Raw genomic sequence first — 27,723 nt, forward strand, 5'->3', positions numbered from 1 at the left:
ACAACCCGGCTTGTCAAGAACAACACTACCAGCGGTAACCAGGATCGAGCCACGCACAGAAAACCATCCCTACTGGTTTTTATATGAGTCCGGCGGTGGTTCTGCCCTCAGGCAAGGTCACACGAGTAGGTTTTTTTTTTTTTTTTTTTTTTTTTAAGAAAGTAGACCTGAGGTTGCATAGTCGTCGATGTCTTATACGGGTTTAAGCAACTGTTGTTGTCTTCCACAGGAAATCCATCGGCTACTTTTATCGTTGAATAGGCTCCGTATAACTGAAGATAAAAGATCAGAGACGCTAATGGCGGACTGAGTGGCAGACGTGAGACTGATAAATGGAAGTATTCTGGTGTGGAACTCCCCGAGTTGCGTAGTGGCGACAGCAACAGAAACTTCTTGCGTGGGGAGGTAGGTTCGCTGTGATGTGTGTCGCAAGTCATGAATTACCGAACTTTCAAGAGTAAGGTTTCTTGCTCGTAAAAACGGTGGCGTCTTAAACAAGAATGTCAATGTTGACTGTGGTCATTACAGATGACTGTAACTGCAGGAGAACATTCACATTCCGTCATCGAAATAGGGGCGTGGCTGGTAACAAGGAGCCACGATAAAAGAAAATGGGTTGGTAACTCATCAAATGTAAACAAAGGTTGCATTTTACACAAAGAACCGATCAATATTGGTTTTTGCAGATTTACTGGAAAACTCACTTTATTTGTGAGCGTGAAGATGAGTTTCGAATATGGCAGATAAAATGGGAAAGCGGCAACTCAAACCAACATGTATTTGACATCATATTTCTGTGTATACATTCATTTTATATAACCAATAGTTAACAGACAAGCCTGTTCACAGTAAAATGTTTGGCTAAATGTGAATCTGCGTGCTCCTGAATACATTATAATGTTAATTGAAACTAAGGCCTGGCTCGAACTGGTTGTTCTCGTGTTAATACAAGAAAAATGTTCATGTCTTACGCCTATTGTTGTTATTGTTCTCTGTAAGAGAGTTATAATGTCTCAGGGTTGCATAAGGATACTGGATGATGCATTGGGTCTCTTAATGGAGTAATTTTTAGAGTTGGACCGTTTCGTTTCTTTCTTCGTCTTCTTCTTTTCTCTTATCAGCAAATATGCCACCAGTTAAATTGTTTGTAGCTTGTCGTTTGCTCTTATTGTTATTTATTTATTAGATGACCATTCATATACTTATGTTCTTTCTTGATAAACTTGTGTGTTCAGAGTGTACAAGGAAAGTCTTAACACTGGCTCATATAATGGTAAAAATGGGTATGCCGTTCTTTTTCTTCTTCTTTAATTCCCGTCTAGAGAAGTCCGAACGGCTACAAATGCGTCGATGATCCTTTGAGAAAAAAATACGCAAAAATGGTAATTCAACCCTCTATATATATATGTGTATATATATACTGTATATATGTGTGTATGTATATATACAACGCATTCATTCGCACCTGTAACCATTTTTGTTTCGAAGACAGCATAAAAAATAAAATGAAAACAAACAAACGGTTTATGGTAAACTGTTCTCCGTGTATTGTGAAGAATACTTCGGGAAAAACGATCTTACAGCCACTTACAGTAGTCAAATCCAGTTTGAGGCAGTTTCCGTGACAAGTAGAAAAAGACAACCCTTGATAAAAAAAAAAAAAAAAAGCACCAAAGAGACGTTACGTCTATGCCAGTGACATACTTTTCAACTATGGGACGCCGTAGTACTACTAGAAAGTTCCATTAGTCTCTCGTCTGGTGGATGACAATGTCACCGAATGATTAAGTTTTAGACAGTGGGCAATACTCTTAGACGTGAAAGAAATAACAGATCGGACGTGAGGACGATGAAATACACACACATCTAACTGAGGAAAATTAAGAATTAATACTAGGCCTATCATTTTTCTTGAATGGCGCCGAACATCTGAGCTTTTGCTGTTTTCACCTAATTCGTTGAAAGTTTTCCCTTCGGGGGTTATATAAGCAATGGGACTCCAGAACCTAACTCTTTACAAAGACCTACACCAGGCCCCTGTGACAGTTCCGCGTTCCACAGTCAGTTACGACTGCGCCAGGAGCAAGAGTCCGTGCTGACGACATAAGGCCAGCTGAATCATCAACAGCTTGAAATTGTGCAGCTGCTTCTTTCGGACGGTTGTATAGATCTCGACTACTTTCTTTTGCAGTATCTTCACTCTTCATCACTTTTAGGAGGAATTTTGTTTTTCACATTTTATCTGCAATATCAGTGCAAGGTACCGAGACTGCCATGCCCAATTCGATACCCGAGCGATCCGGAATGTTTTGGCATATTCCTTTAAATCCAACGTTGCTTCTGTTCACCTAAACAGCGAATCATGCACCTGGTAGTTTGCTGACTGCTATGGATTACTTAGATAGAAGTGAGAAATGGATTAGCAACTTCTTTCAAGAAGGATTGCTGATAAACCAGAGCCATCCATTCTCAGAAGAAGAAGAAGAAGGATATATATATATATATATATATATATATATATGTATATATATATATATATATATATATATATATATATATATATATATCTATATACGCCAATTGCTCTGGTAATGAAATATTTTATCAGTCTACGCCAATTGCTCTGGTTATTTTTTCCGTTCTCTCTCCAACGCAACTGGCATATTCCGGAATTCGCATGATATATTCCCATTACGGTCTAAGTTTACGCAGATTCGTCTTATGGTTTAAATACCTTAAGGACTGAATTTTTCCCACAACTAAGTTTCGGGTGTCGTTGTTTGTTGGTATTATTATAAATTAAGCGAGCTTTATGCCAGCACGGGTTCTTGTTACTGGGTCAGTCCGTAACTTCGCCTGATATGCAGATTTTTATAACCGCGGGAAGAAAGTTAAAGAAAACGAGATTCCTTCGCTGTCTTGAGTACCTTGAAATTCGGATAGTTATTCCGCGAGAGCAAATGGCGGGATATTAATCATCGTATAGATACAATACACATGTAAGAATGTATTTAGGTCACGTGTGTTTCACCCATAAAGAAGGGGAACCCTTTTTAGGCCGTGGGTTACTTTCTCTTCAAGGGTGACTTTCTCGACGTCGAGAACAGTTGCTCAGCAAGAGTGAAGACCAGTGACGTCACAATGTACTCAGTTTTTTTATCCAAATATCCGAAAGAATTTAACTTTTATGAAGAAAGTTCAAATGCTACAAAAGAAGGGATGTAAAAGACACGAAAGTAAACATTGATCATTCCCGATTCACGTGATCGTTACCAGTGTTGCCTTTGAATGAGATTAGATTAATCTCCTTCACACATGCATATATGCGTCCCGCCAAGCGATAGCACGATACCTTGAGGCCAGATTAAATACTCCGCACTTTTTGCGAGTAGCACACACACACACGACTGATCATGGATCATTCCGTTGCATTATCGATCTATGCATCTTGGTCGTTATACAGGAGATTCTGTAAGGGGGGGATAGCGTCGTCAGTGCACCTCATGCGGTGCACGGTAGGCATTACTTAAAGCTCTTTGCAGCGTTTAACTGCCCCTATAGCTGCAACCCCTTTCGTCCCTTGCACTGTCCACCCTCTCCTAACAACTGATTCATAACGAAACTGCTTTGAGGTTTTCCTCACGTTACACCTTTCAAACCTTTTAACTGTCAATTTCCGTTTCAGCTCTGAATGACCTCATAGTTCCCAGCGCTTGGCCTTGGGCCTAAATGCCCCCCATTCTGTTAAGCAAGAGAATAATACTGGCATCGATAACGAAAAGATATGAAGTGCCCCAGAGATACCAAGGGCGTGTCTGACGATTATTACTCATTGGTAAAGTATTATGACGCGGTACTTTGTATGTGACAGGTCGTGTGAATTAAGCAAGAGTGTCCATCTTGGTCAGTGGAGTGATGCCGCCACGTTAGAAAGGGAAAGGCGTGCTGGTATCGAGGAATATCCACGAAACCTTTCAGCGCAATAAGGATCACTCTTTAACTGGAAAACTACCCTCATTAAAGATATATATATTGATCTACGGTGACGCATCTCATCCCGTTACAGGGGTCGCAGCTCTCGTCAGCTATCCCTTTAATCAGGGAGAATCAAAGAATCACGCGTGGCATTGAAAAGAAAAATAGCGGAAATATTGATTTGTGCCTGCACAAACGGGTGTCACGATTCATGATCCCGTCCCGCTGGATTTAAACTTCGAAGAGTGGCGCGTTAATTTTATATTTAAAGCGCCGGAATCTCAGACTTTTTTTTTTTTTACGCGATTCAAAATAACGTCCTTTGGATTTTGACGTTACGTACTGACTTTGAGAATGCCACAAGCGTAAATGATTTATGTCATCGGAATGCTTCTCATTCCCTCTGTTGGATTGCAACAGTTCTCGTAATTAGACCGTGTGGCTGCATCATTATCATTATTATATTGGCCTTCTTCATAGGCCGTGTTAATAATTACATGTTACTAGGGACATGTCTATGTTATTTCGGTTTCAGATTAAGCTGACGTCGTGCCAGCACGGACTCTTGTTTCCTAACCAGCCCTATATGCAAACCGTTATCACGAACTCTCAGTGAGAGCCATTAAAAAGTCACTAGCCTCTGGAGTTGCTGCAGGACTTCCGTTGTGTCCGCGCGCGTGTACTTACTTTGTAGTCCTATATTACTTTACTGTTCGTATTCCTCCAGCAATTTTCCTCTCTGAGACCAGTGCTATTCTCTCTCTCTCTCTCTCTCTCTCTCTCTCTCTCTCTCTCTCTCTCTCTCTCTCTCTCACAACTTGCAAGCTGTCGTTTGCGCATCTTGCTGCGCATTCCGTCACCTCTTGATATGGCTGAAGGAAAGTCCATATCTGTTTTGCCACTGGCCTAAGGGATCACTTGATTGCTAGTTCGTTTTTACGACGCATCCTTTAGGCTAAAGGTATGAGGTAGCTATGAGGTAAACAGTTTCACATTCTCATATTTGCCGCATCATTAGACTAAATGTTTTGTTGAGTTTGTTAATTTATTTATCATTAATGTATCGAATAAATTGCAAAATAACTCATATCGAAAATCATATGCTTTTGTTGTTATCTTGCATATTGGGAATGTAGTGTATATTTTACTTACTTTATCCTTTTAAAAATTCCTACAGTTAAAATCATGCTTGAGATGATGTATGGTTTTATAGAAATACACTCTCGGAAATCTACTTCAGGAACCGAATCAAGCTCTCTCTCTCTCTCTCTCTCTCTCTCTCTCTCTCTCTCTCTCTCTCTCTCTCACACACACACACACACACACACACACACACACACACACACACACACACACACACACACACACACACATACAGAAACATAGTCCCTATGAATAAACGGAATCCAAAAAACTGAACGCAAATGATCCCCTAATTTCAAATGGAAAAACTAAGCACGCATAAAAAAATGCTTCATACATCTGGCAATTGATGATATCAGAACCTATAGGCCTATACTCGCAGTGAGTGAAGGTATGCCAATGCTACAGCGTTCTTGGGAAAAAAAAAGTTTGCATTACTGCAACACTGAAAACGAATTTCACGCTGCCTGAGATCTCGACGTAATATGGCTTCTTCCATATTAACTACCACCCTTACTTATGGCCAAAAATATACCGTATAATTTGAAATAGCGAAGGCGGTCTTATATATATCCCCAACTTTGACCGTTCTGTCTTCAGGTGCGAGGCAGAGAGAGAGAGAGAGAGAGGTTATATAGTTGATGAAAATAATTAGGTACGATTTTATTTCTATTTTTTATTTATGTGTACGTGTATTACCTGTTCATATGTATGTGAGTGTTCGATCTTAACAGATACAGGTGAATAATGAGATTATATTAAAGATGAGGCAGAATTGAAGGCATCTTTACACTATTGCAGATTGCAAGAAACATTATGGGCGAAGGAAATTTAATATAGCAATCTATTAAAGTAGACTACTCAAAACAAAGTCTTTATCTCCCAATTTTCCAACAGCTACAATTTTTGTTCACACAAACAACCTGGTCTCCGTAACCCATCTCGTGTCGTTTCTTCGTAATAAGCCAAGTAAGTTCTTTGTTATTTATTTTTCTTCTGACAACAATGTCCTGACGTCATGCTGATGCATTGTGACATTGTGCGTCTTTGTAGCAGACAGACAGTTGTGCGCAAAAAACGGAAATAAATTCTTAAACCTGTACAACCAAGAATTAATTCTAAATTGAAATTTGTTACAATGCCAGCAGCAGTAGTTCCTGCCATTAACAGAACGTCTCGGATTTCACTAACTCGTAAATCCAACGCCACGCAGCATGAGATTATAGACTATATCAGTGCAATTCTCTTCAAAGACGCATTTATGACAAAAATAGATACTTTACGTGCACAGGGAACCATTTCTGCGTACGTTAGAGGTTGGTTGATTACTACGCATTTGCGCTTTGTAGTAAATTATAACCATTACGCGAGCGGTAAAGTAGAGGCTCTAAATGTTCATTAATATCTCACCAGTAAAGGTACAAATCCCACCCAAAAATTCAACGTTGCATAACAAACTATATCCTTTTAAAACAGAACTTTCGTACGAAGTTCCGAAAGATTTCCGTTCAAATTTGGCGCCGAAATTCTTTAGCATTGGTAAATATATATCATATTTTTCCCACGTTCGCGCGGAGGCTTGGAAATTGACCCTGGTAACCTGAATTGTCTACTTATAATTTTTAGAGACGAAAAATGCCACATTCACCGTCATTTCGCAACGGCTACGAAATCGGCCAAGAATGTCCACGATAACGTGGTTGATTATCTACGTCATTCCTTCACCTCTTACGCCTTTTCAGTTTTTAGCATTCGATCGGAAAGAAATAAAAAAAAAAAAAAACCTCCCCCAGATAAACAAGTTTATCTTCGACATTCCTATATACACCGAATCGCCCTATGAGAAAACTTGCGGCCGTCCGCAAATCGCCGATTGCGATTGGCTCCCGTGTCATTTCGCGCCCGCCGATTGGCCAGGTTGATCTAACACGGCGTTATGATTGGCGAGGCGGCGTTATGGCGCGTTTCGATTGGCCGCGCGCGATGAAATCGCGTTGCGATTGGCCCCCCTTCCTCGGCCGCGGAGTCGTCCGAGGGTCTCCGAACAGTCGCAGCAGGCTGTGGGTACTGATAATAATCGCTGTTTAGGAGAGAGAGAGAGAGCACCCGATATCGAGGGCCCCCACCACACCACACGACCCCATCGCCGAAGGATTGGTCCACTTGCACGCCCCCGACGGAAGCGAAGAGGAGAGGAAGAAGAAGAAGAAGAGGCGGCGGAGGAAGAAGCCCTCGATTCGTTCCAGGAGGCGAGACACACGATCCCCCACAGGTATTATGGCTCGAAATATGGCGTGGTGGCCGCTGCTGCTGCTGCTTGCTGCTTGCTGGTGGCGTTTCCAGGCCTCCTCCTCCTCCTTCTTCTTCTTCTTCTTCTTCTTCTTCTACTTCTTCGCCGCTTTCTTCGTCTGGGGGTTCGCGCTTCGTCTGCGTTCTGGGTCTTTCCTCTTTTTTTTTTTTCGGGGTCCTTTCCGTGGGGTGGTCGCGACTCGGTTCCCCTCCTGCGGGGCGGAACGCGAAATAAGACGCGGCTGGACTGCCAGGTTCTCGGCGACGTAGCCTGACGTAGGCTAGGCTAGCCTGCGGGAGGCCCCTCGTCCTGTGCTAGGGTTGTGCGTCGGGATTGGAGGGTGATTAGGATGCCTGTAGGATCAGTGGATTTAGTGCGTGCTGAAGGGCAGCGAGGATTATCCATTCGGTTCGTAGACGTGGGATTTATAGTGCAGAGGACCTAGGTGTCACAAGGGGAATTACGTCGGTGCACCACATGCGGTGCACTGTAGGCATCACTTCAGGTTCTTTAAAGTGTTCCTTCAGCCCCCCTATAGCTGCAACCCCCTTCCATTCTCTTACTCTACCCCTTTTCACATTTCTTCGGCAAAACTTTACTGCAGTCGCGCCCCATGATTCCCGCCAGTCGCCTGCTGGGATAGGTTGCTACCTTTTATGGGGGGTCTCTCCCCCCCAGGCCAGGTCAGGGCATGTTGCCTTAGTTAGGTTAGGTAGGTAAGATTTGGCAAGGTCAGGATTTGGCATTGTAGGAAAAGTTGCGTCTGTGTACGTGGACTAAGTTACGTCTTTTTCATGTATGTGGATCCTGGCCCGGTCGACAGCTGGCCGTGCGACTAGAGTAAAGTTTTAAATTCTCTTTCTGCCGTCTGACTTTCCCCAGCCCTCTCCTGACAGTTGATTCATAGTGCAACTGCTTTGAGGTTTACCTCCTTTCATGCCTTTCAAACCTTTCTACTGTCAATTTCCGTTTCAGCGCTGAATGACCTCGTAGGTCCCAGGTGCTTGGACGGTGGCTTAAATTCTATATTTGATTCAATTCATTTACTTGATTTGTAGAAGCGGGCTCCACTATAGGGTTAAGGATGAAACTGTCAAAAGGCCAGTTACAGTAAACTAACCTAACCTTGGATGCTGGTTCCGTACTGGATTGATCCTAAACCCCACACTAACATTACCTAGAATCCTGAAAGTCATTTTACCCTTTCTCTCTCCTTAACATACTTTAACACAGGCCAGGGCACTGTTTCCTTACTGTTCTTGTGACCTCAAACTAACCTAGAGTGAAGTACAGAAGTTCATTGCAGCCTAACCTTGCGTACAAAGTCCAAACTGGCGAGTGCCACCCTTTGGGAAAGCCGGAGACTTAATACCGCGGCCTGGTTCCTGCCAGTCACTGACCGGAATATTTACCTTCTTTAGGTTACCTAAGGTTTAATTTGAATTTATGCGTTTTGTTTATGTTTATGATATTTAACGTCTTTTATTTATGGTTTTACATTTATACCCAAGGAGCTGGTATCAAAACGATTCACCCGTTTTATATGTAAGCTGATAGTGACCGAACCAGAGGGACGCAGCTTCAGTTTTACCCACCCCTCTTTCCCTTTTAGCATTGCATAGGCTACATCATATTCCATACTTTAGGGTTGTTAGAGTCTCGGCTAGAAGGCACATATTTTTCCTTGTCCTAAGCCCTGTAGTTGGCAAGTCCATCCATTTTGTTCGGGAGAGGCAACTGTTAGTGAGGGCAGTTATTGTTCTTTCAGGCAGTTTTATTGACCTTGGATAATTAGACAGCGAGGGGACAGTGTTCCCTAATACTTTATATCGTAAACAGTGCAGTGTTGCGGCTGTCTGCCATCTCAGTTCATACAAAACCCTGCAGAAAGAGAACAAGTGCTATCACAAAACACTAAGTCGTTTTAAATCTCGAGGCATGTAAAAGATATCACTAATGATCGTCATACACAAAAGGGAGCTATTGTTTAACCGAAGTATGAAAACGTCTGGGTGCTTAAACGTGAGAATTTGTGAAAGTTTGTGTGAAAACTAAGAGTTTATATTGTGCATCACAGAAAAACAAAAAACACACATTTGCTTGTGAATAGTGCATGCGCTACAAGCTATCCTGTCTAAGTACCTATGAAACACCTTGAGAAAGCAGCAGTGGACTTGAAAAGAGTCGGTCAACCATAATATTTGTTCGAGCGTGTAGTGACGTGCCCCCTATTTTTTCGGTGCCGAAAAGGGTCAACCATAATATTTTTATAAGTGTGTACTGATGTGCCCCCTAATTTTTCTGTGCCCTGAATACCCTTCACATTAATGAAGGCAGTTTCCCTATTCTGAAAATGAATAGTAGATTATAAAGTGTGTCAAATAGGTTGAGCCTTCAGGTTGTGAATTTTGCCGACCATTTTCGGACATAGGTTAAAGTTGAGCAGCGCTTGTAATGCTAAATTAACATCTATAGACTTCCATAAAATTATAGATACAGGTCACAGTATTGTTGAAGCCTCTGTAATTTAACTAAACCACCAAGTTATTTTCTTATGTACAAATATTTATTGTACAGTTGGTCACGAATTACATTATTTAGCTGCCTTGATCAGGCACCTCTCAGTCAGGCTTAGGGCTTTAGCATTTTGAGATCCCTGTGTCAGATTGTTGGTTTGAGGAGTCAAACGGGAGGTTACAGGAGTTGTTGCATCCCTGCTCAGTATTGTGACTGGGACTGCAACGAGGTTGAACCAGGGAGCACTGTGGATGGAGTACCACCAGTGAACGATATCACTAGGGTTGAGTTGAGACACTGGCCTCTTGTGACAGTGATGTTTGTTGCAGGAGATATCCCAGTGATGTCATATACATCACCTCTGTCAGTTGGCGATGCAGATGCACTGGTGGGCAGTTCACCTAGATGGTGAACTGTCAGCCTGGTACATTCTGGGCAGGAGGAATGTCTTGGCAGGTCAGCTTAGCAGGAAGGGGTCATTCTAGTGGGTTTATAAATTTTATTTTATGGCTTGGTTGAACACCTTTGGGGTAACAATAAAGTTTGGTTCCTTTAGAGTTAAAATTGGCCTTGCTGGTTTTTGAAGTATTTTAATTGGGGGGGAGAGGGGTATGTTTACCCTTGATGCCACTTTATTATGGAGTTAGTACATACGTATTAGTCTTACTAGTAATGGATATATTTTCCCTTGCATCTATTTATGAATGTGTTTTGCCATTCACTGAGGCATTTTTCAAAAGGCATCTTTTCAAAAGTTCTCTCTCTCTCTCTCATTACCAGACATTCTGTTTGTGTCAGTGTTCAGGGAGTGCAGTGTATATACTGTATACTGCATGATGTTTGTGCACTCAGCTGCATAGAATATTTAGATTGTAAAATTGTTGGCAATGTACTGTATCAATAATTGTCCTGAAGTTTAAACATGTGTATTAAGTTTTCAAGTTGATATAAGTTTCATCAAGTCTACAAGACTAATTGCATTATGTGGCTATGAACCATGTCTATATTCATTTTTTTTTTTTTTTTTTTTTTTAAGATCAAGATAACATTTTTTGTCATTAGAACCAAATATGCCTATTCTTGAGCTAGGCAATTAGTGGGAATAAAATTGTAATGAACACTACTGCACTTGCATTGAATAAATTGCCTTCACTTATGTATCATATAAATATAAGTTTACACCCACTTTTTTAGGGGGATTACTTATTTCTAAAGTACGTTACAACATCTGTGTAATTTGGTTACATGATAAATGTGTGTGTGGTAGGATGGGTGCAGCTCGACTTCATCATAAACACTAGGTGAAGACCGTAAGGTTTAATCATTCTGATGTATGGCGATAAAAGCATATATTTTTCTATATTAAGATTGATTCTACCTCGGTCAGTTGCTGTACCATTGCTATGGTGGTCTCGCAACCATTGCTGTCTTAGTAGCATTTGGGAAAGGCCATGGAACTCCATAGCACTTGAAATGCTGTGAAGCCAGAGAGAAAGATTTAAATGACTTGTTCAGTTTACTTGAGCATAAATTCAGTTGAAAACAATAGTGAAGAATTAGCGTGAATATAAACTCTGTGCTCCATAGGAAGTAGCCTTTTCCTGTATGTTACAGATAAAGTAGATAGTATTTGCTTTGTCTGTATTTGTGATGTGATGAATGTTATGATAGTCATGTAAGTTTTTATCATTCCTGGAAAGGATCTTTTTTGCGGTTCTGGATTTGTGGCCTCACCGTATCGCAGATTTCTCTGCGGAACATACACACACATTATTCGTGGGAAATTCGCCCATTCGCGGTTTTTTTCACCGAGAAATATTCACTAATTACTCTTATTTTCATATTTTCATGACTAAATGCACATTTTGTGATAAAACTATTAAAATATTCAGGTATAAGCATAAGCATTTTTAGAGGGTTTTAATACAAAGAAAAAATAAGATCAAGGGGAGGGAATGGGAACGAGAGATATGTGGAGTGAAAATAAGTTAAAAAAAAAAGATCTTACAGTGAGTTGTGTAAAGAAGGCCACTTTCAGCTTATAAAGTGATAATGGAAACTAAACTGTTGTACAGAATTTTGAAAAAAATCTAGCATTGACAATTAACAAAGTGTTTTTGCATCAGGCAACGGTGGTTGTTCTTTTTACCTCCCAGAAATGTTCACGAAAATTTGATAACTTTATCTTAACTATAGTTCCTAGGCCGAGTTGTAAATGAAGATACCAAAAAAGAAGTGTGTGTCCTAAGCCAAGCTACGATTGTTGAATTGGATGGCCAACAGGATGGCTATTGCTGTCTAGTGAAGATATACAAACACATTATACTTAATAGTCTATTCACTCATTAGCAGTTCTAATTTCCTTTACATATATTGGAGGGAGAAATACATTCGGCCAATCATCACCAACATGTCAAATACTTCTTCCCCTAAAAAAATATTGGACAGTAAATTCTTCAAATAAATGCATAGGCAAAGTCAAGCTGTATGCAATGTAATGTAAAATTAAAGACAATGAACAACAATCACATTGTTTAAGGATGGGGATAAAATATGGCCCTTTTCGGGATTATAATCCTGGTATTATTTTATCCTCATAAGGATACATACAAGTGTTTGCATTATATTGAATAGTAATAGATTAGTTCATTAAGTTTCTGTGACAGTTGATGAAAGTATGTGGGTTTTATAATGTTACTGTATTATCTTCAATCTTTATCAGTCTGAATGAGAGGCTTTTGAATCAGTTCAGTTATTTATCAGTCCTTATGTTGTAATGTTGCAATATTTATTGAAGGATTAATGTAACAAGATTTGCACATGTTAAGAATGACCAATACGGAGTTGATTGATGCTGGAGTATGGACACACTTGGAACATTTTATAATGCTAAGTATGTTTTAAATTTATATCCTTTGAATGTACGGTGTAGCACTATAAAGTTCTTGGTTGTGCAGTATATGAACCAGTACTGTTTTCTGTAGTATCTTTTATGTACAGTACTGGTATAATTTCAGTTGCAAGAAATGACTTTTCACTGAAAACTCAAGAACTGCATTCTTTCAAATAGGAAAATATCATCTTTAGGTTATACAAGAATAGAATTAGTTCCATTTTCATTAGTCAGTAACATGAATGTATGTTTTTTTAAATCCCAACCGTCACAAAATTCACTGGAAGTAAAGATTTTATTTGCATGATGGTGATGATGAGATTAGGATAGAATCAAAATTTTGCATTAGAGCTTAAATTTTCAACTGATGACAAACTCTTTAAAAGAGGGAAATAGAGTACCGTAAGTGGACTGGCATTTAAGTAAATATTTATCATAGTGGGGTGCTCACATTTAGAATCTCATTGTACAAAGTAAGCATCTTCATAATCACGGTAAATCTCATTATGTCAAAAGTTTACAATGTTACAGAATGAGAAAGGTTATAGTAATTCTTTCTTAATTATTGCTTGTGTGTGGTGGTATTTGTGCTGTTTGGGGACCTATCTTATTAACTAATTACAGGCATATTGACCTTGAAAATATGAAAAAGTATACAGACGTTGTAACTTCATGTTGTTATCTGAACCCCTACCTCCTGTTATACAGGTACTGTACGTTGGTTTCTGTCTGTGAGATCAAGAGCACAATAAATAAAGGTATTGTTGTCAGTGGGTTACGGATCAAACTTTTAGAAGAGCCATGGGTTTTTCAATCTAATTTCTAAATGCTGCATTATTTTTATACAAGGTTTGGCTTTATGAGACCAGAGCCTTTTTTATTTATTTATTTATTTTTTAAGCCGGAAAATCGTCGAAAATCGTCAAAAATCATAAGCCTTTTAACATTGAAAACGATGTAAACTGCATTATTATGGTTTTACATCAAAAACCTTCAAAATTATGATTTTAAACAATAAACATGGAACTTGAAGCCTGCAGAAAAGCGTAGAATCGGAACCGTCAGAACCGGGACTGACTGTATTTATTTATTTTTTTGCCAATTTGAATTTACAAGCTTAAAGCTGTAGTGTTGTATCTTGAGCTCATTTGAAATGCAAAATTGTAGTTAAATACTGATCATTTAATATCAGTGGTTTTCTTTGTTAACATCAAGGAGGAAGTGTGGTCCAGGAATGACCCAATATATAAGGACAGAAACTCATTTTCTAAATATACAAATAATCTCAAATAATTCCTATACAGGCAGTCCCCGGTTAATGGTGGGTGTTCCGTACTCATCAAGCGCTGCTAACCGAACATAGCTGATAATAGTGCTAGTAAACTGCTTAACGGCACCATTAACCAGGTATTGGCACTGATGAACTGCTTACCGGCGCCGAAAATCTGGTTAACGACGATTGCTAATCAAACGTCGTTAACTGATGCCACCGTTAAGTGGGGGACTGCCTGTATTGGGAACCAATGTTAGACATTTCCTGAATAAAAATAACAAGCATAAAGACAAGTTGAATATGAAATCTTAATTCAGTATCTTTTCAATAGGTGATGGTGTTATAGAGGGCAGGGGAGGAAGGCTAGCGCGATGTCCCTTTTTCGCAAGAGCCCGAAGAGTCCCCAAGAGGTATCCAAAGCACTTAAGGATGCTCTTACAGCACTCGAACGGTCAGACAAGAAGGCTGAAAAGGTAGGTTAAGTTTGTTTTAATGTTTAAAATGGTGCTACTTGGTGTTTAATTCAGTTTACATAGCTTGGATTTTGATTTTACCCATAGCTGAAGATTCATTTTTTGTTTTGTCACAACCCCATCAATCAAATTGCGGCCACATTTGCTGTATTGAAAAGCTTCAAACACAATCTTCACTTGTCCTCGAGTGGAAAAGAGCAATTGCTCGTATGTATTCTGGGGACCCATTGGAATGTGCAAATTACTCTCTCATACTCTGTAGCTCTGTCAGCATACGCTCATCAGCGTTCATTTAATTTTTCTTTACTGACGCATATCTAATCACATGTTTTTCAACTTCTTCAACCCTTTTCTTTTTTTGAGTAATTTTGTTCTTTACCACATACAGGTTTTTCTGCCAAATTTCTGTAATTATTTCTGGTTGTGCAGTTTTTAGTTATGAATTTTGTCCTCTTGTTTTTAATATGAGAACAGGATTTATCATTAATATTTGTTCCTATAAGAATACCCTTTTTATGACAGATTACACTACAGGTATACCTTAGGCACAAGCAGGTTTGATTGTTGAAGCTGGTCTACATGGTAATTATTTAGCAGTAAGGAAATGGGATGGAAAGCCTAAATTTAAAAAAAATATCTTCTCTTAAATTAAATTTTTGGTTTATGTATTGGCTTTTTCCTGAATGTTAAGGTTGTGGTAAGGATGACTAAAGTCTTTAAGTCCCCTTTCAGGAAGTCATCGTACTTTCTGGTAATGTTGCAGGAGTTAGGCATTTACAATAAAACCTCCAGATACATATGTCATTGCATTTACTGGCAGATTTTATTAAAAATAATAAGGAAAAATATAAATCAGCATCCATCAGTTTATGCAGTTTTGTGCTGGTCAGGAACATCTTTGTTCTACTCTCGTGGGACAGGATAGGAGACTATGACCTGTAATCCAGCAGTTAAAGCAACAACCTAGTCTTCCAGCCAAGTTGTGCCAGCCAGTCCCTGTCTGTCTTTAATCTTTGGGGAAGTTAGTCCTTCACAGCCATATTTTGGATGAGATCCCTTCAGCTCCATCTTGCAAAGTTTTGGTCAACTGTTTTGCTTTCAGTTGTTAACCTGTTATTAGCCTCAGAGGAAGTCTTGAAGGATCTGCAGTCGTGGCAAGCCTCCAGTTCCTCATCCTCTGGAACCCAGGCTGTCCAGATGCATACAAAGTTAGGGGCCACACTTTCTTCGCCTGCACTATTTTTGCAAGGCATTGTTGTCAGAGGTTTGGTAGACAATTTAACAGTTGTCACCTACTTGGGAAACCAAGGAGAAACATGGTCCAAATTTTTTTTATCATCTGGCAGTAGAGATATTTGTGTGGACAGAGGTCAGAGATGTCTAGTTCTTGCTCTTTTTTGTTATAGGAAGTCACAGCTTATTAGTGGACTGTGTCAGCTGTGGGAAACAAGTCCTGGTGTCAAATTGTTTGCAAGACCCAGAAATCTCCATTGCATGTTCTATATTGACTAGGGGTATCCCATTAATAACGTTTTCCCCACACCCTGGATTTGCTGCTCTGCTGAGCCATACCCAGCAGCCTGGAAACTGGTTGGAATGCTACTCTCTTGGGATGATCTAGATATGCCTTATGGCCATTTGGCCTCTTAAGGCAGACGCCAACTCTATTGAAACCTCCAGTTTCATGAGAATGATGCTGATCACCCCTTTTGTGGTGCAACATCATTCTTTGTGGACTATTATCAGTTGTTGGAAGACATTTCTAGGAGTCTTCACCACATGATACTCCACAGCCCCAACATGCTGCTGCTTCATATGTGGAGACAATAAAGTTAAGAGGCTGATGTTTTCACAATATACTACCACAGACGTCCTCTAATCACTGTGACTGCTTCATCAGATTTTTAAAGGTGTATTCTTTGTTTTGAGGAGATACCTTGCGAGATAATCCAACCTTCTAAGTGGATTTTTGGTTCTTTAGTCTTACCATATGAATATCTACAGGAGTCTTCTCTTCAAGACCTTACCATGAAAACAGCCTTTATCTTGACATTTGTATCTCTTAATGTGTCAGCAAGCTGCTTGCTTCACTTGCTGTTCTTGCTCCTTGTACCTAAATTTTGTTCCAGGCACGATATGATTGTAATTTAGCACATAAAGTTATTGAAATATAAAATTAAATATTTTTACACAAACCCATCAGTCGTAAATGGAGTGGATGCCTTCCATCCCTCTGTTCTCACTATTTTATATTCAGCCTACACAAGATATGAGGGGTGTGGTACTGTATGTACCTACCAAAAGGTTCAGAGGGTGTATGTTTGAATGAACCCACCTCTTCTGTCTGAATGACAAGGAGTGACTAGAATATTCGAGACAGCGAATGTTAGTACAAAATGATTGATGTGCTCTTATGAAAAAATGTTTCTTGTTTAAAATTCTTAATAGTCTGCTCATTTTGTCAAATATTAAAGTTTTTATTGTCATTATTAATTTGGATATTGACATAAGGTCAAATAATTTTTAAGTGATGTATATCTCGATAATTCTTAGGAGGGCAAGTTAACAGCATACTGTGATTATATGTACATAATATTTGTTTCTCCCAGGGCTTTATATTAGGTTTTATTTAATATCTTGACTTTGAACATTTAGACAGTGCTGTATTGATACCATTTCCCATTCATGTGTAATGATATACTTGATGGCATTTTTTCAGGCTCAAGAGGACACTAGTAAAAGTCTTGCCCAGATAAAGACTATGCTTTATGGCACAAGTGACTCAGAGCCTCAGGATATAGTGTTAGCGCAATTAGCGCATGAGTTCTATAACTCTAATATGCTCTTACTGCTCATTCTCAATCTTCATAGAATAGATTTTGAGGTAAGATGTTTTGTGTGTTCTGTAGCTGTTTTAATAAATTAAGAATTGAATTTGTTTGTGCTGAGTACAAATTGTTGCCATCCATTAGCATATCACTTTTATTCAAATGGTTGGCTTGAAAACTAGTCCGTCATCCTGCCCCAAGAACTCTCCACTGTTGCCAGTACTCTAGTAACTGTTCCACCTGAGTCTCATTTAAGGACTGACCTGTCCTCCACACGGCTGTAGCCGGATTATTTTGTTCCCTAGAGGATAGAAAGCTTCCTCATGACAGTAAACCCCCTGTATTCGCGGATTTCTCTATGGACAACTTATACACACTATGCGAGGAAAATTCACCCATTCGCGGTATTTTTCACTGAGAAATATTCAGTAATTACTGTATTTTCATATTTTTTTCATGACTAAATGCACTTTTTGTGATAAAACTATTAAAATACTCAGGTGTAAGCATTTTTAGAGTTTTTTTTTTTTTTTTTTTTGAACTATCAAAATAGGCAGTTCTAAGTGTTTTTAAGAGGGGTTTTAAGGGGGTGGGTTGTGGTACACATCCTCGCGAATACGGGGGATTTACTGTACACTGATACACTTACAAGTTATCTTATTTTTTGTATAATATAAACTTTATATTTAGGAACATTTGAATTGAGAACTGTACACAGGTAAGGTGAGTTAACTCAGTAAGCTACATTGTAATATAAGTACGCAAATTGGTATTTGGTTTGTTTACGTTCATGGTAGTTATTCAAAACCGAGTGGTGATGCAAGTCAAACAAGTTATACTTTTCTCCTTTGGTATAGTATGTAAATTTTTTAATTTAGGGAATCAAATTGAAAAACACATTGTGTGGTGAGTTACTGAGCTTTCATCAGCATTACTGTATTTTTCTTGCAGGGTAAGAAGGATGTAGCCCAGATCTTCAATAACATTCTTCGCAGGCAAATAGGAATAAGGTCTCCGACTGTAGAATACATTTGTACGAAACCAGAGATACTCTTTACATTAATGAAAGGGTAAGTTTCTTGTTGTTGAAAGTCGAAGTCAGTCTATTATTTAAGTGTGGAGGAAGTTTTTGTTCACATGTTAATTATTGAATTATTGGTTATTTAAACAAATTAGGAGTATACTGTATGTACATTGTGTTCAGTTGAGGGGCAAACCATTCAAAAATTCTGATTCAAGGTGAGACATTGTTCAGTTTATTGTTTTGGCCAGCTTCTCCATTTATTGTTCGCCTGTGGTAAAACATTTTTATCAGTTGCCTTTGTCATTCACTGCTTTTTGAAATAAGATTGATTTTTGTTTATTAATGAACACTAATTTTCAGTGTAATTGGACACAGTACCCTACTCAACCCTTACGAGATTGCAAACTCATTTTTATATGGTTATTTTATCAGTTGAAGCTATTTAGGATGTTGAAGCTTGGTAACAAGTGAGGGGGTGGGAGTACCACCCGCTTACTTGACAATCAATATTACTTTAGCCACGCTGTTGAGGAAATTGGTTTGCTTTCTTTTTCTCACTCCTTGTTGATGACCTTGGCTTTTGTTTTGACCTTGGTTGTGATTATTTTACAGTTGATGAAGTCTGATTTTCTGAAGATGGTGTGATCATCAGAGGTTTTCAGAGTATGACAGTGTAAGTTTGGAGATAGTGTGTGTGAGACACTGTTCCTCCTGGGGTCAGGATTTTCTGCCATTTCTGAACTGAATTGATTATGTTTCTAGGCCTCCTGCTTAGTGGAAGAAGTAAAGGTTCAAGAGGAAATGATCCATGAAGGCATCATCAATGTTTTCAGAGGGCAAAACCCTTCTGTTCTCTCTGATTCATCTGTGACCCCTGCATTTAGGATGGATGGTGGCCAAATTGCAGTCTCTTGGGATGGGACATTGGAGATTCCTGTTGCAGTCATCACCCCTTTACTTTTCTCTCTCTTCCTCCTGCTGTGCCAGCAATTCCAAGGCATTCCAGTGAGCTAGGAGTAGTTGAATGCTCTTGGCCTTCTCCTAGTTATATGAGAGATCCATCTTTCATTTCCTTTCTGGATCACTTAGCTGTAGCTGAGAGCGTGTGTTCATGGTGTTCTTGCTGTTGATGACCTGGCAGCTTTTTCTGCAACTCTTGTCCTTGGGAAAGTTCCTCGTTGGACGATGTTGGTAGAATTCGCGGCTAGCACTCTGCTAGGCCTGAGTTCGAGTCTCCAGCTGGCCAATGAAAATTAGAGGAATTTATTTCTGGTGATAGAAATTCATTTCTCGGTATAATGTGGTTTGGATTCCACAATAAGCTGCGGGTCCCGTTGCTAGGTAACCAATTGGTTCTTACCCATGTAAAGTAAGTCTAATCCTTCGGGCCAGCCCTAGCTCTCCTAGGGCTGGTTAAACTAAGGTATACTTACCTTAACTGTCCTTGGGAAGAACTGCCTCATTTACATCCTTGATAGGCATAGGAGAGGTTGTAGAGGACCTAAGCTGTAATAGACTGAAGAAGTGCAAGCTCATGTTGTCAACTTATTCCTCCTCCTCAGCTTCTTTGTATTCCTCATCTTGGGGCTGGGGAAGAAGAATGTCCAGAAGGCATTCTTCTGTAAGAAAATTAAAAAGTCTGCATGTTTAAGTCTCTCTTCATTGAAGGGTGCCCTGTGAAAGGTTTGTGGTGCTGTCTGTACAGGTTTTGGCATTTTAGGTGTGAATGTTGAACACTGTTTGCTCTGGCTTTTTGAGATCAAGTTACATTAGGGAGACAGCTCTTTACCTTGGGTGAGATCCCAAGAAGTTGGGGCCATTGCCCCATCCCTGGTATTCAGGAGGAATTATTATACAGATACTAAGGGCAGGTGTTTGGTGCTGCCAGCCTATCTTAACCTCAGGTTTTTCTCCTTTTTCCTCCTGGGACATCGCCCTGCAAGTCCAGGGACACCTCCCTAGGACCTTTGGTGACTACTCAACTTGTGTAGCTTCAGTTGACAGAAAAGCATCATGCCTAAGATTCAAGGACTCTCTCTCTCTCTCTCTCTCTCTCTCTCTCTCTCTCTCTCTCTCTCTCTCTCTCTCTCTCTCTCTCTCTCTCTCTCTCTCTCTCAACAGAGTATCCTATGACTGTAGTTCTAGTTAATAGATGTAATTCCCTCTTGCCACCTTATTAACCCTTAAACGCCTATTGGACGTATCATACGTCGACTAAAATTGTCTGTTGGGTGCCGAGTGGACGTACCATACGTCGACTACAAAAAATTTCAACCTTCGGTCAACTTTGACTCGACCGAAATGGTCGAAAAACGCAATTGTAAGCTAAAACTCTTACATTCTAGTAATATTCAATCATGTACCTTCATTTTGCAACAAATTTGAAGTTTCTAGCACAATATTTCGATTTATGGTGAATTTTTGAAAAAACTTTTTTCTTACGCACGGGCGGTAACTCAGACGAAAATTTCATAAATTCTTTCGTCATTTTGTCGTAATTTTTGCACTGTTCTATATTAGCCGTTACATAAAGTTTTATATATGAAAATGTGTGCAATTTCATGTACAATACAGCAAAATACAACCCATGGTTGTAGCTTTTATCAGTTTGGAAATATTTTCATATAAACCACGATAACTGCCAAAATTTCAACCTTCGGTCAACTTTAACTCGACCGAAATGGTAAAAAAACGCAATTTTAAGGTAAAACTTTTACGATCTAGTAATATTCAATCATTTACCTTCATTTTGCAACCAATTGGAAGTCTCTAGCACAATATTTCGATTTATGGTGAATTTAAAAAAAAAAACTTTTTCCTTACGTCCGCGCCAGAAATTCTTTTGTCACGTTGTCGTAATGTTTGCACTGTTTTATATTAGTCGTTACATAAAGCTTTATATATGGAAATGTGCGCAATTTCATGTAGAATACAACAGAAAATAACTCATGGTTGTAGCTTTTATCAGTTTTGAAATATTTTCATATAAATCACGATAACTGCCAAAATTTCAAGCTTCGTCAACTTTAACTCGACCGAAATGGTAAAAATGCAATTATTAGCTAAATCTCTTACATTCTAGTAATATTCAATCATGTACCTTCATTTTGCAACAAACTGGAAGTCTCTAGCACAATATTTCGATTTATGGTGAATTTCTGAAAAAAAATTTTTCCTTACGCTGCGCCGCAGTAACTCGGCCTAACATCTCGGAAATTCTTTCGTCATGTTGTCGTAATGTTTGCATCGTTTTACATTAGTCGTTACATAAACTTTTATATATGAAAATGTGCACAATTTCATGTAGAATACAACAGATAATAGCTCATGGTTGTAGCTTTTATCGGTTTTGAAATATTTTCACATAAATCACGATAACTGCCAAAATTTCAACCTTCGGTCAACTTTAACGCGACCGAAATGGTAAAAAACGCAATTGTAAGCTAAAACTCTTACATTCTAGTAATATTCAATCGTTTAACTTCATTTTGCAATAAATTGAAAGTCTCTAGCACAATATTTCGATTTATGGTGAATTTTTAAAAACATTTTCCCACGTCTCGCGCTGTAACTCGGCGAACATCTCGGAAATTCTTTCGTCTCGTTGTTGTAATATTTGCACTGCTTTATATTAGTCGTTACATAAAGTTTTATATATGAAAATGTGCGCAATTTCATGTAGAATACAACAGAAAATAACTCATGGTTGTAGCTTTTATCAGTTTTGAAATATTTCCATATAAATCATGATAAATAGAAAAAATGCGACTTTCGGTCAACTTTAACTCGACCGAAATGGTCGAAAACTGCAATTGTAAGCTAAAACACTTACAGTTTAGTAGTATTCAATCAATTAGCTTCATTTTTCAACAAACGGGAAGTCTCTAGCACAATATTTCGATTTATGGTGAATTTTTGAGAAAACATTTTTTACGTCCTCGCGTTTAATTCATGCATCATTTTGTGATAATATTTTCTCTGTGTTGCTTTGATCGTTTTAAAATTTGTTATATACCAAAATCATTGCAATTTAGTGTACAATACAACTAAAAAAATTAACTCATTAGCTTTAACCGCTTTGCTTACAGCGATTTGTATACAATTATATACGAGTTTTTTTTTTTTTGTTCGCTGTCATATATTCCAATATTTATATATGATAATGATATTCTTTTCATTTCTGATGGTTATGTACTAAACTTCAGGCAATGAGAAAAAATGAGCCAAAATGAACTCTTAATCTTAAAAACTAAGCTTGCAAGGCGATTTTTTGAAAAAACTTTTTCCGCTTCGGGCGCTTAACTCACCTAACACCGCCGCATACTTGAGACGTTTTGTAAATAGGGCTTCGTGTTAAAGGGTTAACAAGGTATGGAGGGGCTGGTAAAGCATTATTTTGTTCGTCAAATTTTGCTAATATTTCTACCTCTAAGTTTGTATTCCTTCACAAATGAAAAACCAAGTTCCTCTTCATTTCCAAGAGGAAACCAAGTTTCTTTTCATATCATAGAGCAAGGCTGCAAGTTGCCAAATCCTCTCAGCCTCAACATATGCCGGACTTTATAGGAATCATCCCTCCACTGCTCATATGTAGGACTGGGAAGCTGGCATTTTCAGGTGAAGAGGACATTGCAAGGCATGTTCTTTTGACAATACTTGCTGTGCAAGGAGTGAGCATCAGTATAAAAGACGAAATGTTCTCATGGAAGCAAGTAAAATATTTTGAAGATAGTTTACCTTTTATTTAGATAATATAAACCGTAAGTCTTTCATCATAATCCCACCTTGAACCAACACATTGCTTGTCAGTGGTGCAGAAGTAAAAATTGAATGCCAATAGTCGTTAACTATATTGCAACCTAGCTTCAACAACCAGACCAGCTTTTGCTGAAGGTATATCTGCATGAAATGCTTCAGGTTTGTTTATCCAGGAAAGATGCAAGTTATTTTCAAAATTTTCTGCCATGAAAAACTGCAAGGAAGTAACAATGACCAGTCTGTCAGTTCTCCTGGAAAGTCAAACAAATGGGTTTTGTTGTATGAGGTAGTGAGTATAAGTTGTTTTATTGATTTGCGTGTCATATAGATATTAATATTTGTATATCTTTCAGGTATGAACACCAAGATATTGCCCTTCACTGCGGCACTATGTTGAGAGAGTGCGCCAGGTATGAAGCCCTCACTCGAATCATTCTCAATAGTGATGATTTCTATAATTTCTTTAAATATGTTGAAGTGTCTACCTTCGACATAGCTTCTGATGCCTTCTCCACATTTAAGGTAAAGTTATGATTAGGGTTTTAGCTTGTCCCTTTGGTCTTGTCTCAATTAAATATCCAACTTAATTTTCTCATGCTGTAATTTTCACCTGTTGTTAAACCACAAATCCTATAGGGCAGCCATTATATTTATTAGAATTGAACGTTATTAATGATACATCCAGCTTTCCTTTATGTTTGACACTGTAATACGTATATGACAAAATCATCCCTGTAAATATTGTTCCTTATTCCAACTGGTAGTTGACTACTGATGTCATTGTAGTAACTAGAAGTTGTCAGATATACTTGATATTTATGGTATGTTTGAATTCAGTGGAATACAATTCCCATCTAACAAAAGCTCTGCTTGAAAACATTGCAGTGATGGATAGGGTTCGTACAGTCGTAGTATAAACCCGTGTATGTTGTTTGAAGCTGTTATAGTTTCTTCACTGTTTTAATCTTGTTCCATACATTGTGATTTTTATAGAGATTCGGAAACATTTATATGCGATATTAAGCATGTGTAAAAGATTGGGAATTCTGGAATTCAGACGTACAGATTCTGAAGAGCGTAAATTTTTTATATTTTATTTATTTTTTTTAATGTATGGCCACCTCTCTTTCCTTTGTGTTTATATGAATCAATCATGTTTAGTTATAAATAAAGGCAATGCCATGGAGGAAAGAGAAACAATGGAGTACTGCAAGGCCTTTCGACTTACAGTCCTTTACTTATTTTCGCGATTCAGTTACACGTTTAGTTAAGTTTATCTGTTTTATTTCTCAGGAACTCCTGACCAAACATAAGATGCTGTGCGCCGAGTTCTTGGAGCAGAACTATGACCGGGTATTCTCACATTATGAGAACCTCCTCAATTCAGAAAACTATGTGACACGTAGACAGTCACTTAAGCTGCTTGGGGAACTTTTATTAGACAGACACAACTTTTCTGTAAGTAAAGGTTACCTTTTTTTCATGTCAGGAAGAAAAAAACAGTTATAATCATTACAACATTATTTGCTTTTCACTTTATTACAGCATTATTTGTAATGCATTTAGATATTTTTGGTTTTACAGTAACTTTACGAGTGTTATGTTAAACCTCGGGTAGTGGAAACTGCTTAAATGGTTATTTACAATGATTGCATATTGCTGTAAAAGAATTTGACAAATGTAATTTTGTAATATGCATGGTTGGTTATTTTTTGTGCATTATTTCAAGTTCGTGTAAAAAAAAACTGTTAATGTTTTGACTGTTTACTGACAGTTTTAACTTCAATTGCAGGTGATGAAGCGGTATATTAGTAATCCAGACAACCTTAAATTAATGATGATAATGCTAAAAGAGAAATCAAGAAACATACAGTTTGAAGCCTTCCATGTGTTTAAGGTCTTTGTAGCTAACCCAGACAAGCCACGGCCCATCCTGGAAATCTTATTGCGAAACCAGGACAAGCTTGTTGAGTTTTTAACGCGCTTCCATACCGACCGCTCGGAAGACGAGCAGTTCAACGATGAGAAGGCATATCTCATCAAACAAATCAAGGAACTAAAACCCCTCCCTCCAGATCAGTAGTATTATTTCAGTTGAATTGAAGAGGCAGCAATAAGAGAAGCTCAGGTTTCCACTGAGCTGCTGTTTAAGTGAACATTCATTCATTTCGTCGTTCATGGTGAGAAGCTTTATTTTGTCTTGAAATTCAATCAGCTTTCAAAGAATAAGAAATCCCAGCCTTGTCCCATGAATGAGCAATTACAAAACATTTAGCTTCTCTCCTCTGTAATATGCCTTAGTGATAACCTCAAGTTGTAACTGAGGGAGAACTTGAGGTATTGCTCATAGCGGGACCCTTCATAGTTGCTGCTGAATACACACACTTTGCATCGAGGACAGGCAGACAGGCACGGCACAGTTCAAAGCAGGCGTCCTCAGCATGACTGCATTGATGACGATCATGTTGGGGCCAAGTGAAGAGGTTGCTGTTCCTGTATTCAGCGAAACTCTTACTGTTGCTGCTGCTGTTGAGGGTAGCATTTCAGCTCTTAATTTAGAGGTTATAGTTTATATATAACATATGAGATTGGTCTAGAGAAGTGGCTTTTGAGAGAAGTGGCATCCATTGCAGTGGAGATATTTGTTTTTTTTTTTTTTATAATTATGAGTAGCTCTCATGGTTTGCTTGAATTCATTTTGATCATTGATGTTTTCATTAGTAATGTGATCCATCTTTCACAAATGATTATAGGTTAATATTGGACTCGACTAATACTAATGGCTAAGGGTAACACTTGCTAACGTTTCAAAATTCTCGATCGGGATATTTTACATACTTTTATTTTTTTTTTTTTTTTTGAGCTGCCACTGATAAATTTACCTGTTATTGAAGGACAAAATACTTTTTATAACTTTTGTATATATATAATGTGTGCAGAAAGGGGATGTGATTTAACTGAAACAGTGTCGGTCACCTTGTTTAGAAATTCAATTTGAAAGTTTTGTTTCCTTTATTCATTATTTATTTTTTTTACTATTTTTTTTTTAACTACATCAGATTCTTAATTTTTCCAATTTAAGAATCTCTTTTTGATCAAACAGGTATTTTCTATTTATTTTTACTAGGTTTTATGTTATCCAATACAAAAATCCAAACACCTTGCATTGTTTCAATGCGGGCATAGATTTTGTCGTACATTATACACAGGCGGTATTGTATAGTGTATGTAAGCAGGAAAAATGGAAATTTATTTAAGAAATTTGGTAGGTTTTTAAAAGGCCTATATTTATATATATATATTATATAAAGCACGTAGAAGAGATGTGAAACTTGAACTTGTTCTTTCATTTACTAAAGAGAAAAGCTTGAGTTTAATATGGATTTGCAAAGACGAGCCATTTTGTCAATCAAGGATCACTTTCAAGAGTTGTGGAAATAACATGCACTTCCAATAGGAAGCTGAAACCAGTTTTATTTTGTCAAATTTAGAAATGGAGATGCAGTGAGTGTTGTTATTTTGAAATGCTCTCAAGCATTCAGCTTTATGGCTATGTGATATTTATAAACAAAAAGAAAGTGTCTTAGAATTTTACATCACTGAATTTTCTTTTTGTTGAAAAGGTCATCTTGAGGTAAGTATGCTACAAAAAAAGATTCAGAATGTGATTTTTCTCTTTATGCTCAGTTTATTGTTATTTCTCTAATGATTAGAATTTGATTTTTTAATTTTAAGCATAATCACCACTGTTAACAATGTTTGTTTGGAATATGTAGGGTGCTTTATTATTTTGTTGGCAGTAAAGTAATTTGCATAAAATGGTTATCAAACATCATTTAGCACATAATCCAAGGCGTATTGAGTTTGGTACTTTTAATTTTTTCATGAATTGGTTTTAATTTATACATTTCATAATGAGAAACCATTGGCTAGTGAATCCATGCTAAAAAAATATAACTAAACAAAATTATGAGAGTGATGATTTACCATACTACCTCCAACAGTTTATGGATTAGACACTTGAATTTTGCGTGTCCACATGAGTTTCGTTGATGTCGAAGATTATTGTAAAGAGAAAAAAAAGGGGAAGAAAAATTGAGAAAGATATCACAGTTACCCAGAGAATACCCTGTTGATAATAGTTGAATCAACACTTGACATAATGAACTGTGTACCTTAGATGAAATGTTAATATGGAATTGCTCCACATATCTGGCCATCAAGTATAACCAGTGGTGTAGCAGCAGTTACTGATACTAGAGACCAATAAATGATTTCAGATGACCTGAAATGTGTAAGAGGTACTGTTGAAGAGACAGATGTCACGCCACTGAGAAGTAGAATCGTGGTAGATAAGTGAACTGTGAGGCTGGTATTAAGAAGAGCAGGTTGTAAGCACAGCAAAGATGTGCAACATCTACACAAGGACTGTACTTTCTCCACAGGCACATTCATTCCTAAAAAAAGTGATGAGATTTCGTGGCTATAGTGCATTAGAAGTTGATATTACAATATGAAGTTGCCGAGTGATCTCGGACTGATTTAGAAG

The 27,723-nt window shown here is 38.1% G+C and overlaps 1 protein-coding gene across 6 annotated transcripts; it reads left to right on the top strand.

The window, feature by feature from the left end:
• On the top strand, positions 1-27,144 carry Mo25 (calcium binding protein Mo25). Of its 6 annotated transcripts, XM_067114954.1 has the most exons (8): positions 1-125; positions 230-405; positions 14,423-14,564; positions 17,284-17,448; positions 18,344-18,462; positions 23,528-23,696; positions 24,468-24,632; positions 24,967-27,144. In XM_067114954.1, the coding sequence occupies exons 3-8, from the start codon at positions 14,463-14,465 to the stop codon at positions 25,255-25,257; spliced, it is 1,011 nt and encodes a 336-aa protein (XP_066971055.1). In that variant the 5' UTR covers positions 1-125; positions 230-405; positions 14,423-14,462; the 3' UTR covers positions 25,258-27,144. The 6 variants fall into 6 exon arrangements, with proteins under 6 accessions (XP_066971055.1, XP_066971056.1, XP_066971054.1 ...); XM_067114955.1 differs by lacking the exon at positions 1-125 and having other exon boundaries at positions 176-405; XM_067114953.1 differs by lacking the exons at positions 1-125; positions 230-405 and adding an exon at positions 7,056-7,390.
• The last annotated feature ends 579 nt before the right edge of the window (positions 27,145-27,723 follow it).

Source organism: Macrobrachium rosenbergii, chromosome 13 (assembly GCF_040412425.1).
Source record: "Macrobrachium rosenbergii isolate ZJJX-2024 chromosome 13, ASM4041242v1, whole genome shotgun sequence".
Classification (NCBI taxonomy): domain Eukaryota; kingdom Metazoa; phylum Arthropoda; class Malacostraca; order Decapoda; family Palaemonidae; genus Macrobrachium; species Macrobrachium rosenbergii.

Excerpts from the sequence above, each read along its gene's own strand:
- Mo25 (XM_067114954.1), top strand. The coding sequence starts at position 14,463 with ATGTCCCTTTTTCGCAAGAGCCCGAAGAGTCCCCAAGAGGTATCCAAA. Across the intron at positions 18,463-23,527 it reads CTCTTTACATTAATGAAAGG|GTATGAACACCAAGATATTG; the intron begins GTAAGTTTCTTG and ends TATATCTTTCAG. Across the intron at positions 24,633-24,966 it reads TAGACAGACACAACTTTTCT|GTGATGAAGCGGTATATTAG; the intron begins GTAAGTAAAGGT and ends CTTCAATTGCAG.